Source organism: Morone saxatilis, unplaced genomic scaffold (genome assembly GCF_004916995.1).
Source record: "Morone saxatilis isolate NCDOM2014 unplaced genomic scaffold, NCSU_SB_2.0 Contig22, whole genome shotgun sequence".
Taxonomy (NCBI): Eukaryota; Metazoa; Chordata; class Actinopteri; family Moronidae; genus Morone; species Morone saxatilis.
Genome location: NW_023339785.1, coordinates 16,011,291 through 16,025,698, shown reverse-complemented (window position 1 = coordinate 16,025,698; position 14,408 = coordinate 16,011,291). Strand labels below are relative to the sequence as shown.

General features: G+C 41.3%; 2 protein-coding genes across 2 annotated transcripts in view; one reads left to right on the top strand and one right to left on the bottom strand.

Moving 5' to 3' along the window:
* The first annotated feature begins 7,490 nt into the window (after window positions 1–7,490).
* On the top strand, window positions 7,491–10,475 carry si:ch211-247j9.1. Its single transcript, XM_035669938.1, has 2 exons — window positions 7,491–8,716; window positions 9,727–10,475. The coding sequence occupies exons 1-2, from the start codon at window positions 7,731–7,733 to the stop codon at window positions 9,962–9,964; spliced, it is 1,224 nt and encodes a 407-aa protein (XP_035525831.1). The 5' UTR covers window positions 7,491–7,730; the 3' UTR covers window positions 9,965–10,475.
* The window catches only part of mapk9 (mitogen-activated protein kinase 9), a 16,395-nt gene continuing 12,141 nt past the window's right edge, over window positions 10,155–14,408 (bottom strand). The window contains exons 8-12 of the mRNA XM_035669937.1: window positions 14,197–14,379; window positions 13,553–13,677; window positions 13,404–13,467; window positions 12,538–12,609; window positions 10,155–12,347 (exon numbers count right to left, since the gene is read on the bottom strand). Of these exons, the coding sequence (XP_035525830.1) occupies window positions 12,211–12,347; window positions 12,538–12,609; window positions 13,404–13,467; window positions 13,553–13,677; window positions 14,197–14,379 (581 nt within the window). The 3' untranslated portion in view covers window positions 10,155–12,210. The remainder of the gene's footprint in view (window positions 12,348–12,537; window positions 12,610–13,403; window positions 13,468–13,552; window positions 13,678–14,196; window positions 14,380–14,408) is intronic.

The following is a 14,408-nucleotide window of genomic DNA, read 5'->3' as shown; positions in this document are numbered from 1 at the left end:
AGAAAACAGACAGCTGGAGATAACAACCAGCAGTCAGCTTTGGAGGTCAAATAATGATTGATGATTGATTGCTTTTGTGTCATCTTTATCATCACGCCAACTTTTGATCCAGAAGCAAATGTTCACTTCAAGTCCGATAGTGAGCGAGGCAATTGTATTTAGTAGGAATTTAACAATATATCGCAAGACAGTGAAATCGCAATACAAATATGTGAAAATTCTAGGTAAGATGAAAAATGAATCAACTTGACTTTGCTTGTTTGAGGTCCCACATCCCTTCTGTCTGTATCAATGCACAAAGACATGGCAGACGCAGGTGAAGACAGAAAGACTTTCAGGACACACTATCCTGTTTAAAACCAAGCATGTGGCATCTTTTTGGCTTCCCTGAGTCTGAAAATGGAAGAAGACTACAGACAAGATATAGCAAGAAATATAATGATATTTTGACAGGGTTATATTTTCAGTTTCACTTTAAAAAAGTTGTTTGTCTGAGAAATAAAGGAAACATTTTCAGTTATAATTCATTCATTCATAATAATGAATGTCTTCAGCTGCATATCACGGACCCAGTATTGTGAACTTCATCGGCTTGTAAATGAGGTGTATCGTTACATCCGTAGTATTTATAGTTATGTGGCAGGAATTTGGATACACTTCCTCGAAGGCTTCCTGTTGTAACAGTTGTATCATTAACATTCAGCGCAGATTGTCAAACTGACCAAAAGGAGAGCTGTTTCTCCCTGTAGTCACTCTGCTGCAAACATATTTGATAAAGTAACCAGAGCTCAAGTGAGCTGTGACAACCTCAACAATGTGTGTCAGAGTGAGAGAGGGAGAATGTGTGTATGACTCACCTGCTGGGATCACACCAATAAAGCTCCAAACAAACCACATTTTAATTAACATATAAATTCATGCAGTCAAACAGTATTTGGAAGTTAAAACTATAAATGACATACAAAGGTTTGAGTTTAGATTGTGAATATGCACATAAGCCTGCTGTGAAATAAAGATATAGGAATTTACTGGAAGTTTGCTGAGGTGTGTTTCACTTATGGTTTGGCTTCACATACAGGCATAATAAAAAAAAAAAAATGGCTCATTCTAAGGTAATGAAAACACAAAGATTCCTATATTCAGGTGATAATACCACTAGTGATAACACTAATGAATGTATGAATATTACATTCAATTTCTGCCAGTAGATCCTCCAAAATGTTGCACATTTTTTATTATAAAATATTATTCCATTACAGTTTAACTGCTGACTCTTGGTTTGACTCCTAAACTGTACTTACCTGTGTGATTCCCCATTGGGTTCAATAATTCAGGAATGCTCACTTTAGATTGTACTTCTAAACAACATTTCCGTTTTCAAAGATTTCAGCCTTTACTTTCTTACAATAAAGGATAGATACTGGCCAAAAATACCACAAAAAAAGAGCCTAGTTGTAATAAATCATGAATTTCCTTTGAGAGAAACTCAAGCCTATATGCTGATGCGTGAGATAGAGCAGCAGTGGCTCTGTGTGTCTGCTACAATAAAGAAAACCATGCACAGCTCCTGTCCGTTTACACTGTAAACAGCACAAAAACGGCCTTCCTCCGCTGTTCTCAGAGGGGGATGGGAGCCTGCAAGCTCTGGCAGCAGAAGCACATTTACAGTACACACAAGCATGCCACACACCATCAGTACTAATATAATCGTCACCAGTGGGGTCATTATGATCATTTTCATGCTTTTTGTTTAAACCCCTGTAGTATGTAAAAGCAGAGTGATCACCGAGATGCACAAAAATACATCCATAAAACACTGCAGTCTCCCCGCATCCCTTCACAAAGCCTCACTGACTCATAAATACACATATCCCTGTTTATCTGCAGTATACCATCCCTAGAGTTCTGCTATCTCTGTATCAGTTGTATAAATAAATATGAGCTATGGCTTTCTTCAAGCCTATAAATAGAAAAGGTCCATGGGTAGAATGGTGTCTTACACATACTGCCTGAAGGCCTTGTAACCTGGACAGAGTACACATGCAGTGCTGCCTCAGCGCTATCTCTCTCTCTCTCTCTCACACACACACCACACACACACACACACACACTTGGAAAAAAGCCAAGAATAATGTACTCATATATAATTGCTATGCATTCACTTACATTGAGGCATGTGTGCTCTGTGTGTGATTCGTGTGTGTGTGTGAAAATACCAGGGTACACTGAGGAAGGTGACAGCTCATACGTGTAATTCACTCTGTTGACCTTTGACCCTCACATTGGCTATTCCCATCATCCTCATTGTTTGTTCTCCCAGACTCATCAGCCGTCCAGGCGTTCTCCACAGTGACGCTAGGGCTGGCCCAATGAGCCGAGCTTCTGGTGCTCTGTGAAATGACTTGTTTCATCTCCAGCCCCACACACACACAGGGTGGTGGCCAGACCCCCAACACAGCACACACACACACAACACACACACACACACCACACACAGTCGGCCGGATGAGCGACAACCACTCGTGACCACAGGATGTCTGTTACAACTGCGAGAAAATGGTCAGGGTCTGCATGCGCCATTTCTAGTGCCAAGCTCAGGGCCAGTGAATATTGTTTTATCTACCAGCCGTGACAAAACTGGCACGGTTGCCACGGCTCGCGGGCGGAGTAGTAAGCCGATCGCAGGTTTTTAATGCGACATATTCTTTCCTATTTAGATTTTATTTTACATTTGTTTTTTTTTTTTTTTAATTGATCCGCACATTATTATATAATATCTTATTTAAAAATATATAATTATATACACATAAAGCAAGTGTCCCATCTTTCTCCTATCCTTCTGCTTGAAGTAATGATTCCATATATAAGCATATCTACACATCTTATCCTTTATATATAGCATATCTTTTGAGATGAAGCACGTAATACTAAGTGTGAAGATAGTTTTCAGCCTAATATATATAACACACGTTTTCAGCTCATACTTATTAATTTTATAGCACATGCCTGCTGTAGACCACACATATATAACATGGCGCATTGATTGTTGTCTTCCTCAACTCATCCACTCTAATATTTATAACCAACATATATATCTTATATATATCCACTTAAAATTAAACACCTTTTATTCTGCTTCTTTTCCTTTCCTCACATACTTGACATTCATTATCTGATCTGTTTCCTCCCACACAAAAAAAAACAAAAAAAAAAAAAAAAAACCCATAACAGCCATTCATATGCACATCGGCTTTCGACCACCTGAGGCGGGTCGAACCAGAATACATACAATCACTGCAGAATATATTTACATTATTATATATACCCATAAGACGTGGGCTCTGTTTTCTCTTTACTTTTTTTACCATATTAACATTATATTTCTGTCACATACATTTATACGACAATCGGGAGGGTACTGTAGATACAAAATTATCTCCCCATTCCATATAATCTAACTATACCACATTAGGGTTAAAAACAATAACATATGTATCACAGATTTCCTCTTTGACTGTTCGCCCAGAAATCTGACAGCAGGACACTCTAATAACGTCCCAGCTCAAAAGGGATTTCCATTGAAAGTCTCTTCCTCTCCATTTCATTTTCAGCTCGAGTAAAGTGTAACATCTGTCTGCACCACACTGTAGGACGACAGCTGTGTGATGCAAAGTAGCGGTTGCATGTATACATATAACACATGCCTCAGTTGCTTGGGGCTGCAGTCAGCCACATAGACAGGTTGGTTGTTAAAGGTGTTGCTCCTGAGCGCTCTCTACCGTTCTGTCAACTCTAAAAGAAGTTGTTCCCATGGTAACTCTGCCAGGTCTGTTAATTGACTGTCAAAATGTGTGATGCTCCATGATGAGAAAAAATCCTGCAAACAAATGTATACCATCATATTACTGGGAAGATAATCACATCGCACAGCTGCTTCAAGAGATGATAGTAAAAGCTATCTAATCAAAATGTTAATGATATGAGCTATAATGAAACTGTAGATCCTGTGGACACAACATGTGACAAGTGTTACAAGTTAAAATGCGCTGAGGGTTTTAATTGAGAATGTGGAGAGATGGTTTTTAAAAAAAGCAATATAATCCAATTCAGCATGGCAGCAGCATAACCTACCCACACATGGATACCAGTGACGCACATCTCCAATGTATAAATCTATGTGGGATCGTTCGAGAGAGAGCAGGAGCGTGTGTGCACGTGAGTGTGGGCCTCTTGTTGCCTGAAGACACCTTGTTCATGTTATAAATAAATAATCCACTGTGTTGAACTAAACCTTGAAAAAGACACTTGTTTAAAATGGATGAGAGCAAGACACAGGCGCTTCGTGACAGAAAGAGTTATGATTCTGTTTGCATGAGAAGAAAGTTGAAGAGCCATCCCTGAATAACACACAAAGACCTGAATAATCAGTGCAGATGAATACATGCATCAGGCCACGAGGGGTCACTGAATGGTTTAAATAAATAAAATAAAATAAATAAATAAAAATAATTCTGAAAGCAGCTGTGGAGCTATGAGTTAGATATTCAGATGTTAAGGCGTGGAGCATTTTGTGACTAAAGCCAACTAAAGAGCCAGTTACAGTTTCATTTTGTTGTGTTTACATAAACGATCATATTGAATTTCCATGTCTTTATAAGCAATCTATTGTCTTAAACGGAAAGGAAACGCGCGGTAGTAGGTTATTAAGCGTTGTTTAATCTGATTTACTGGACTATATATATTAAAACACTTTTGTAAACAAAATACTAGCTTCTTAGTTCCTGAGTTCTTAAAGTGCTCAGAAAAAAATACCTTGAACTTATACAATTCCATCACAACTGTTATAAAATGGAAATAATAATAATGAATAATGGAAGTAAAATGGAAATACTCTAGTACAAGTACCTCAAAATTGCACAATACAGTAGTTGAATATGTCATTTCTTTCCGCCACTGTTAATATTGTCATAAAAAAATAGAATAAATACAACAGCGGCATCAAAGTCTTCTGAGGTGACTGCTGCATAGGAAACCACGGTTGTCTTAATAAAACATGAGTAAACAGCAAAGAAACGGTATATAATCTGCTCAGGTAGCACTGCAGCTTTAATGCACAGAGAGAGAGAGAGAGTGTTTGGGGATCAGAGGAAAGAGAGGCAGGCATGTTAATCTCTCAAAAACACACCTGCATGCAGAAAAACACCAACGCATTACAGACAAACGCTGTCTGCCTTTCTCTTATCTCTCCTCTCTCCTTGGCAGTCCAAGCTGCTGCCTAGCTGCTCGACTTCTTGTCACTCCTTCATACAACATCCACAGCCACACTTTCCCTGATTTGTCTTTTATAGTTTTATACTCAGTGATAGATTTGTATCTTGAACTATATATAACCTACCTTACGCCCCTCTATAACCACTCAACAGTTCAAAGAGAAGCTGGCTGTGTGTCACCCTGGAAGCTTCGCCTGTTAAGCAGACCCGGTCTCTTGTTAACAAGGGCCCTCCTCAATTACTCTCCATCGAGACACTTGCTAAAATAGCCACAGAGCCCTTCCTGCCCCCCCCTCCCCGCCCCTCGTTCATCCATCCACCTTTATTATTTAGAACCATGGGGATCTGTGTTGCCATGGATCCTGTCGTCATGGCTACAAACAACTACGCAGATGTACAGGAAGTGGAGAAGGACGAAGGGAGATGGAAGGGCTGGGGGCAATAAGGGGTCTTGGAGGAAACTTAACCTCTCTGTGGTTGAGATCCAGCTGTGATAAGTCACAGGGTTTCGAGGCGAGGGGTTAAAGACGACAAGGTTGTCCATCCTTTGTTTAATGACAGATAGAGGTCAGGGCAAAGCCTCCGAGGGATATGAGGGAGATTAAAGCACATGTCTGGTATTCCAGCTGGTTGTTTTCTTTCAGAGCATTTTCTGGTCTCACCTTGAGCACTACAGCAACACTTTCACTCTCAAGTTCCACAAGGATTTTCTTGTATTAGTTCAGGACAGTGCAGGGAGGAAACTATGCCCACATTTAAATCTTGCAACGCGTGTCTACAAACAGATAAAACATTGTGATTCCTCTACTGTCTGTGCAGCCTTGAAGGATGCAGGGCGATTTACATAGGGCAGATAAAAGTTTATCAGTGTTGACGGACAACTGACTGCTAAATGTGCCCATGCAGAAAGTTTGCAGCACGTCCTTGATTTTTGAAGCATTGCAGTGACAGTCGAAAGCGCTTGTAGAACACTTTGTTCTCAGTAATGTAGAGTAATCTCAAAATGAATAGGCAGCACGTGCGGTTGAAAAAACATTTGAGAGACGTCACTTCCTCTATACTCTCTGTAGTCATTTGACTGGAGGTGATTTAAGGACACCGGTCTATATGGATGTTCCCTCTGATCAAGAGGAAGTACCTTTCATAGTGGTTCCTTCATGGCATCACGCTAATGAAGGAGTTCTTCACTGGGCTGTGTGATCAGTAGAGGATCAATAGATCTTTATAAGGCTCAAAAAAACAACTTACTGTCTCTACGACTCAACATGGATCAAAAAGTCATCAAACTGAAAAAATAATGCATAGGAGGCAAACAGCTCACAAAATTGTTATCTTAAGCGATAAAAATATATTTGAGCACCAAATTAAATCATATTTCTGTTGCTTGAAACATCACCAACATCATCTTCAAAATGTCTTAAATGATTTCACTGTACAACGCCCATTTAAAGTGGAGGCTTTTAATACTGTTGTCTATAGCTCCACCTTGTGGTTTTAGGATACACTAGTGAGGAAGTGAGTGTGCATCTGCAGATATTAAGCCAGTTCTCTAATTTTCTCTCTCTCACACAGATTCTCCCAATCATCCATTTGTGTCCTTAACTTGTACCCCGTGAAATAACACAAAACCTTCCCAGAGCACAAGCACAATTTTCCTCTCTACTATACAGTGTGGGTTAAATCTGCAACCTGCGTGATTTGATAATGCCAGGTGAAACTTTATGATTTGTTACTGGTTTGGTGCTGAGCTGTCCAAGCTGTGATAAATGCACATTGGCAGATTCCACGGAGTGAACTTCTGTCTACAGTACAAGCACTTGGCTGTTAACACATCCTACAGCGTTGCAGACAGAGTGCATTAAAACAGAGAAGGAAAATCAATAACCCAGCTGAGGTAAGAGGCCGATGCAGTAAAATTAAGCCTGATAAGCACTGTAGCATTTCTTTAATTGTTAAAAAGCTTGTATTATGTCAAATCTCTACGTTTTATGTGTTTTTGGCAGATGTCACTGTAATATTGTGTGCAGATTATGGGGTTCATTGTGTGTGCTTTACACTTTGTGCGCATGGCCACTGTCTATTTCTGTGGTTGCAGCTATGTTTGACTGTCTTTAGGAATGAGACTATATTACACCCTGGTCCCTCCCTCAGAAGCTGTGCTAAAGTAACAGCTGATGTCAGTCCTACTTAAAGACACACACACGCACCCCGCACACACACACACACACACGCAGACTGCAACCTGTCTACCATTAGGCAGCAGCTTCACTGCAGAGAGCCAGCCAAAGGGGGAGGAGGGTTCTTACACCTTCCTCTCCCACGACACAACAGCACTTGGCACAGGTTCTGAACCCCGCTCACAAATCCACAATCCAAGGCTTGAATCCCAAGTTACAGCAGACAGAGGAGGGGTGGGCAGTTATCTGTGGCTCTCAGCACTCCCATATGCCTGGTTAGATCATGGAGTTGCACTGTCTTCCCACTGAGACCCCCACCACAGCCAGCTCCTGCTCCACGGATCCCCTGTACGACAACTGCCCACCTTTTGCCCAGCGAGGGAGAGCCAGGGTAAAAGAAATGGAGAGTAGGGTTGTGTGCCCGGCTGTAACCAGACTCCCAGGCCCCTGCAGCCCTCTGCCTGGTCTGGCCCCAGCTGAGATTCCCACACTGGTCAGTGGGGGAAGAGGGACTGGCGCCTGGCCAGATCACAGCTACTGCAGCTGGAGAGGTGGCCTGGGAAGAGCAGGCTGGGAAGCAGAGCTGGATCCAGGCGTAAACAGAACAATAGGCGGAGAGAGAGGAGGAGAACAGGGAGGTACCAGGGGAGTTGAGAACAGAGCTCATCTGAACCAGAGCCCCAATCCATCCCAGAGTGAGGAGCACAGGAGTGCTCTCTCTCTGTATGATAACCTCCCTGAAGCTGTTACCCCTGACAGCCTCCAAGAAGTCTTTGACATGGAAACAAGCTTCCAGGAGCACTTGCAGGAGCAGATGTACCGAGCATGGGCCCCGGAGCAGCTCCAGGGACTGATGGATGATGAGGGAGCGAGTGAAGACAAGAGCCCCTGGTCCTCCTGCGAGATCATCCTTGCTGAAAGTGGTTCTAGTAACCAGGACCAGAATCCAGACCAAGATAAGAAGAGCGAACAGGAGCCAGAGCTGGACTCTGGATTTAAGCAGGGGGACACGATGCTGCACCTCAAGCTTCCAATATCAACTCCTCAACAACATCTTGCAGCGAGTTCCCCTCCGTTATCCCAAACTGAGTGCCGTGTTCTGTGGCCCCGAGCTGAAGCCCATCACCCACAGCAGCCATCCTGGTCCTCTAGGGTGCCCCCTCCTGTACCCCTGGCTGACCCCTCCGCGAGTGCTCTTCGCAGCCTTCTCACCAGCATCCAACAGCAAATAGTCAGACAGAGGGAGGAGTATGAGGCACGAATAATCAGGTAATGTTCATGTTGTTTTGTCTTGCATTTCCATTTCAAACTACACAGTGCACATAATCACTTTACAGAGATTAGGCACAGCATGTAACAGACAAATGAAATGTCCTAAATTGAATGTGCTCATGCTCGTGGCTTCAGTATTAAACTTTCACGTCAGTGACTTTCCTGTGAGAATTTTCCAGCCCCTGGTGTATTTCCAGTGAAGGGTAACACAATGTTCCAGGGACTCAGTTGACCCCAAACTTCACCCTATATCCTGTTTAGTTCACAGCATACCGACAACTGTTATTAGATTCCTTTAAAGTTTTTCCAAAATTCCCCCATGATGTGCTATATTAAGCACACAGACTGTACTAATATTATTACTAATTAAGTCCTTGTTTACATTCTATTTAACCACCTCTGTTACTGTCTACTGTGAAAATCTCAACGTATTACATATTCAATGTTAACGACTTGGATGTACCTTAAACTGTATGTGTTGGCCTAAAAGACAAATTCACAATGTGTCTATTGGTAAATAGTTTTTTGGTTTTAATAGAAAGAAAGCAGAGCCTGTGTGGTTGACCTATAGAAACAGCTCATGACACTGGAAAGAGAGCTAATTTAAGGGGCCATGCTGCTGACCTAGACACAACACATACCTCATTTATTACTGATATAGATAGAGCAAGTCTCAGTGTAAGGTCATTGGTACTGCTTGGCAAGGGCATAAGGAAAATCACAATTCCTTTAGCTCGACATAGAGTACAGAAAAAGCAATAGATTTGATTGTACACTTTAACTCAACCTTGTAAGCCACCTGTTCTGTCTTATCGAACTGTATCAGGCACCAAGAATCAAACCTGCTATAACCAATCACCGCACACGTTACAGATTGACCAACAAATTCAGTTCTCTCTTCTGCTCATTGATAGAAAAGCCTGACCCAGTTCTCAGCCTTTTGTAAACACCCAGTCATTTTGATATTCTTGTCTTTCTCCCTAACTTCCTTGTGTCTTTACCACCAGCCTAGAGCAAAAAAATGAAGAGTTGCAGGTAGAGGTCGTTCGGTTGAAAGCAAACCTCGTACAGCAGCGGCACTGGTACCAGGTTGTCCAGGCTAAGATTGTGGAGTCTGAAAGGGCCCGGACTGCCGCAGAACTACGCAATGCAACTCTGCAGAAGGAGATGGAGCAGTTCTTTGATACCTTCGGAGAGCTCAACAATGAGGCCAAGAAGACAGAATGTATTGTCAAGAGTTTTTAAGAAAAAAAAAGAAGAAAAAAAAGTGTGATGATATGAACAGTGTGTGCAAAGTGAAGGACAACAGGCACAAGACTGGCTAGTCTTTTACCTCTAGTTAGGATCTAGAAAAGAAATTTGTCACAATAAATGCAGAATTTCTTCACTAAGAATCTGAGAAATGTACAAAACAACATCACTGAAAGAAAATGAATCACTGATGTCCACTTTATTAGTTACATTAGGGCAAAATATGTTGGCCAAGTGATTATATTGTGGCCATTGCAATCACACGGGACATCTCTGAAAATAAAAGGAGAAACAAACTGAACAAAAAAATGTGAGATGTACAGTGCATACAATGGATCTTTTTTTTTTTTAAAAACATGGTAAACACACAAGATGTTCTGAGCATTGTAATGCTCAGTCCTTATCTGATAAGATTTTTGGGAGTGAATTGGCCACTCCTCTGGTCATTTAAGGCATGACTGAAAGAATAAGGTCATGATTTATAAAAGGAAAATATAGTGTACAACATGGTGCTTCAAGTCCTCAGTGACTCCATAGTGTCATTTTCTCTGCATGTCCATCACACTGTGCAATCATTTCCGCAAAAAGCAGCTCCAAGGTTCATTTCAAGTTTCCATCTTGGGTTCCAAGGTCCAGCAATTTTCATTCAGGACTCCACAGTTACATCCTCATTTTAAACCACGTCTGCTTTTTGTTGAGGGGCCAACTTCCTCCAGTGACGTAGCCTTTGCAACTAGGTGACTACTGTCTTTAAGGACGATTCAACGGACATCATGAAGGAGAGCGCTGCACAGTACATCATCGATAACAAACACACACACACACACACACACACACACACAGGCTTATAAAGCAAAAAAAAAAGAAAGAAAGAAAGATAACATCTGCATTAAACAGGCTTTCAGAACCGAGAACATCACTGTAAGTGAAAGAACTGACCTGAACAGATTTTTTCTTTTTAACAAGAACTACAGTATCTTATTGGCATATTTAATGCCTTCATGCAAGTTCAACACCATTATTTGTGTTTTACTGCCTTTACGTGTGTTCTACATGATGTCTGATTCATGATTAATTTTGTTACTGTTCCAGTACTAATGGAATGGTTTAGAAAAGGAGCAGCCAATGCATTGATTTGTCCATGAAATGCTTTGACACGAGGCTTAACTTACATGGGCCTCAATGTGATTGTGTGCAACATTTTGCAAGAACACAAAAATAAATACTACATGTATCTTTTTGCCTCTCCCAGATTTACAGGATTATGATCTATTATTTTTGATATACACATTGTTAGTCAGTACCTTTTGTCAAATGGGGGTGATTTCAATATATGGTTCTACAGATATGTTGAGTCTCTTAACAAAACAAGCACATCTTATCTATTAGTCGTGAAAGAGTCTACAGCCACTGTGAGTGTCAGATCATGACATCTTTACATACAGTACATTATATCAGGAAATAAAACTGTAACACTGCAAGCACAGCTTCCCGTAGCTGTCAGGAGGGAAAGCTCATAATCCACATCACTCAAGCCAATTAATTAAAACACTGTGCAGAAAGCACCACTGTGGAGATCTGCAATACTGTGAGCTAGCTAAAGGATCGATCAAACTTTGGATGAGTGTTTGATCATCAGATGGACATCAGATGGTTGGTGCGATCGACTTATGGTAAGCTTTTGTTCGTATTGGCGTAACATGCATGAGAGCAGCTGGCAGCTGTGGTCTATGTTCAGTGCGTGTCTGCTCTAATTTGATGATAATAACCTCTGGTCTCAACTTAAAAAAATAAAACTATTAAAATACAGGCATACAGAACAAACAACAATCCCCAACCTACTCCTGGTAACCTGAAAATCCATATGGATGCGTACATCATATATACTTGATGAACTTAAACAATACCCACAGGGAAGAGAAAGATAAACCTTTGACCCAACAGATAGAATAGATAGCGTTGACCTCTAGGCAGGAGCCCAAAAAGAAACAAAGTCTGGAGTTGAAGGCGATCAACAAGATCCGTCACATCACACACAGAAAAACAATAGAAAAATAGACCTATTCATTGAGGTTAAAGAGGAACGGAGAGAAACATGATAAAAAAAGGGACAAAAAATCTCAGAAAATGGGGAGATGAGAGAGTAAAGAGAAGAAAGGAAAGTGATATTTGGATATTGTAAATGGGAAGGGGGAACTGAGGCAAGCAGACAGGCAGCCACACGTGGCCATGGACTGTGTTCACTGACTCTCGTCCAGCGGCCCCGTCAGTGTGTCAATGCTGCTGCTGTCTGTGTCCGAGGCCAAGGTTTGCTCCATGGACATGGACGAGATGTCGTTGGCTGATGAGGACTGGGAGGCTGAACCGGACACCACATCTGATACATGACACACATGGAGAGAACCAGGACATACGTTTAGGTAGTTGTACAGATTAGAACAATATAGAGAGTTAATAAACCCGGAAACCAGTCGTGAGCTCAAGTTAGTTGTGATCTGACACCACTCCTTACAGCAGTGTGTTGCCCAATATCGCAGATGATAAATGAAGACAGAGCATGTACGTACCTGAGCAATCTTCTTTCATCAGTCCGTTCTTGTTCCTCTCTTCCCAGTCTATCACCTCTTCATAAATGAGTTCTGTAGAAAAGCAGAAAAAGTTAGGTGCCATCATTGTGTGCTCAGAATGTAGCCTATTTCCTGGTTTGGACGCTGGGTTTTAAAAACGATTTGTCACAAAGAAAAAAAGGTTGACAAATGCATGGACTATCACAGATAAATGTACGTTTGACACATTTTTCAGAAGAAAACTTCCTGGAAGATTTTTCCAAGTGACAAAGAAGAGAGACGTTTGTGTGCAGCTGGAATGGTTAAAAATGTAGTGCAAGAGGCAGCGCAGCCGTTGCTGAAAAAACAAAAAAAAGTTCAGCAACACTTTTTTCTTAAGTAATTATTTAATTATGACATTACCTACACATATTTTAGCTACCACAACTGTAGACACAAAATTAAAATCCAGAGGTTTTTCTTTTCTTTAGATTTGTTGAGTCGGTTTCATGCACGTGAGGCATAAAAAGGTCTATTTCTCAAGTAAAGCACACTTTGACAGTGTTCAGTACAAACAAACTTTCCAGGATTGTTGGATTCCTTTGTTACTTTTACATGTTTGTGTATTGCCATATTAACCTACACCAAGTATCTTAGTTGATTTTAATTGGATCTAATTGAAACAGCGTCCTGGCAAAATATTATGAAAAAAGTCTAAATAAACCACCATAATTTTTTCTGTGCACCGAGAGTATATTTACATATGGTTATAGAAGAAACAACTTCTTAATAGGGTTAGGTTTAGTTTCTTGTAACCTGAATGTAAAAATGAACAGGAAGTTAAGCTGCACTGCTGACAGATTTCCCTAGAGGGCAGTGCATCCTACCTTTCCATTGCTCGATGCTGTGCTCCCTCTCTTCCAGCTGCTTATCTGAAATCTGGGGAGGAGGCTGTGAAACAAAGAGAAATAAATACATCAGCAAGGTCACACACAGCGACTGCAAGTGTAAAACCACTGGAACCTCGTCTCCTCACCGCGTCAGCTTCCCCAGGGTCATACCACACGTGAATGTATGGGTGATTGAGGGCTTCTTCTACAGAGATGCGGCATTCAGGATCAATGACCAGCATTTTGGATAGCAGGTCCCGTGCCTGACCCGCTGTTATGGCAACAGAGGAAGGACAGTGTTACTATGGAAAAAGGCTCATGATGACATCACTTCATTTAAGCGGTCTTCATGAGAGCTGATTACTTCCCCTTGTGGTGTTGGGTAACATCTCTGGGAATGTCAAGATTTGTTCTCTGGTTTCAGTAATGTGATCTCTAACTCTAAATGCCACAGATTGGGGAAACTTTTGACCTGCATGGTCATTCTTTGAGCTAGTTGTATAAGGGTTTTCAGCTCCTTTTCTAATGTAATTTTATTGAGAAATGACTCATTACACCAATGTACTGCAGATAAAAGCCTCTGTTTTGATAAAATCTATACATTATGGCAATGTATAGATAGATAGATAGAGTAGATAGAATAGATGATACCGATAAGGATACGATACGATAGATACGATAGATAGATCACGATAGATAGCCGATAAGATAGATATTCCTTTTTTTTCTCCACCGATGGTTCCACACATTCCCAAACCAACGTGTTCTTTTTTGTGTCCAAAATTCTTACTCTTCAGTCTGTCATGTTCTGAGTCAGAAGGAAAGGCCCAGTCCGGGAAAAGCTCGGCGAAGCTGACACCAGGATACTGCGGCTTGTTCATCACATAGTTCCTTACGGTCTCCATCAGTCGGTTCATAAACTCCAGACTGGGCGTGCCCAGAACCTCAATCACTTTATTCCACTGGTCGATGTCTAGACAACATGCTTGTTATGGAAAACTG

Excerpts from the sequence above, each read along its gene's own strand:
- si:ch211-247j9.1 (XM_035669938.1), top strand. The coding sequence starts at position 7,731 with ATGGAGTTGCACTGTCTTCCCACTGAGACCCCCACCACAGCCAGCTCC. Across the intron at positions 8,717-9,726 it reads TATGAGGCACGAATAATCAG|CCTAGAGCAAAAAAATGAAG; the intron begins GTAATGTTCATG and ends CTTTACCACCAG.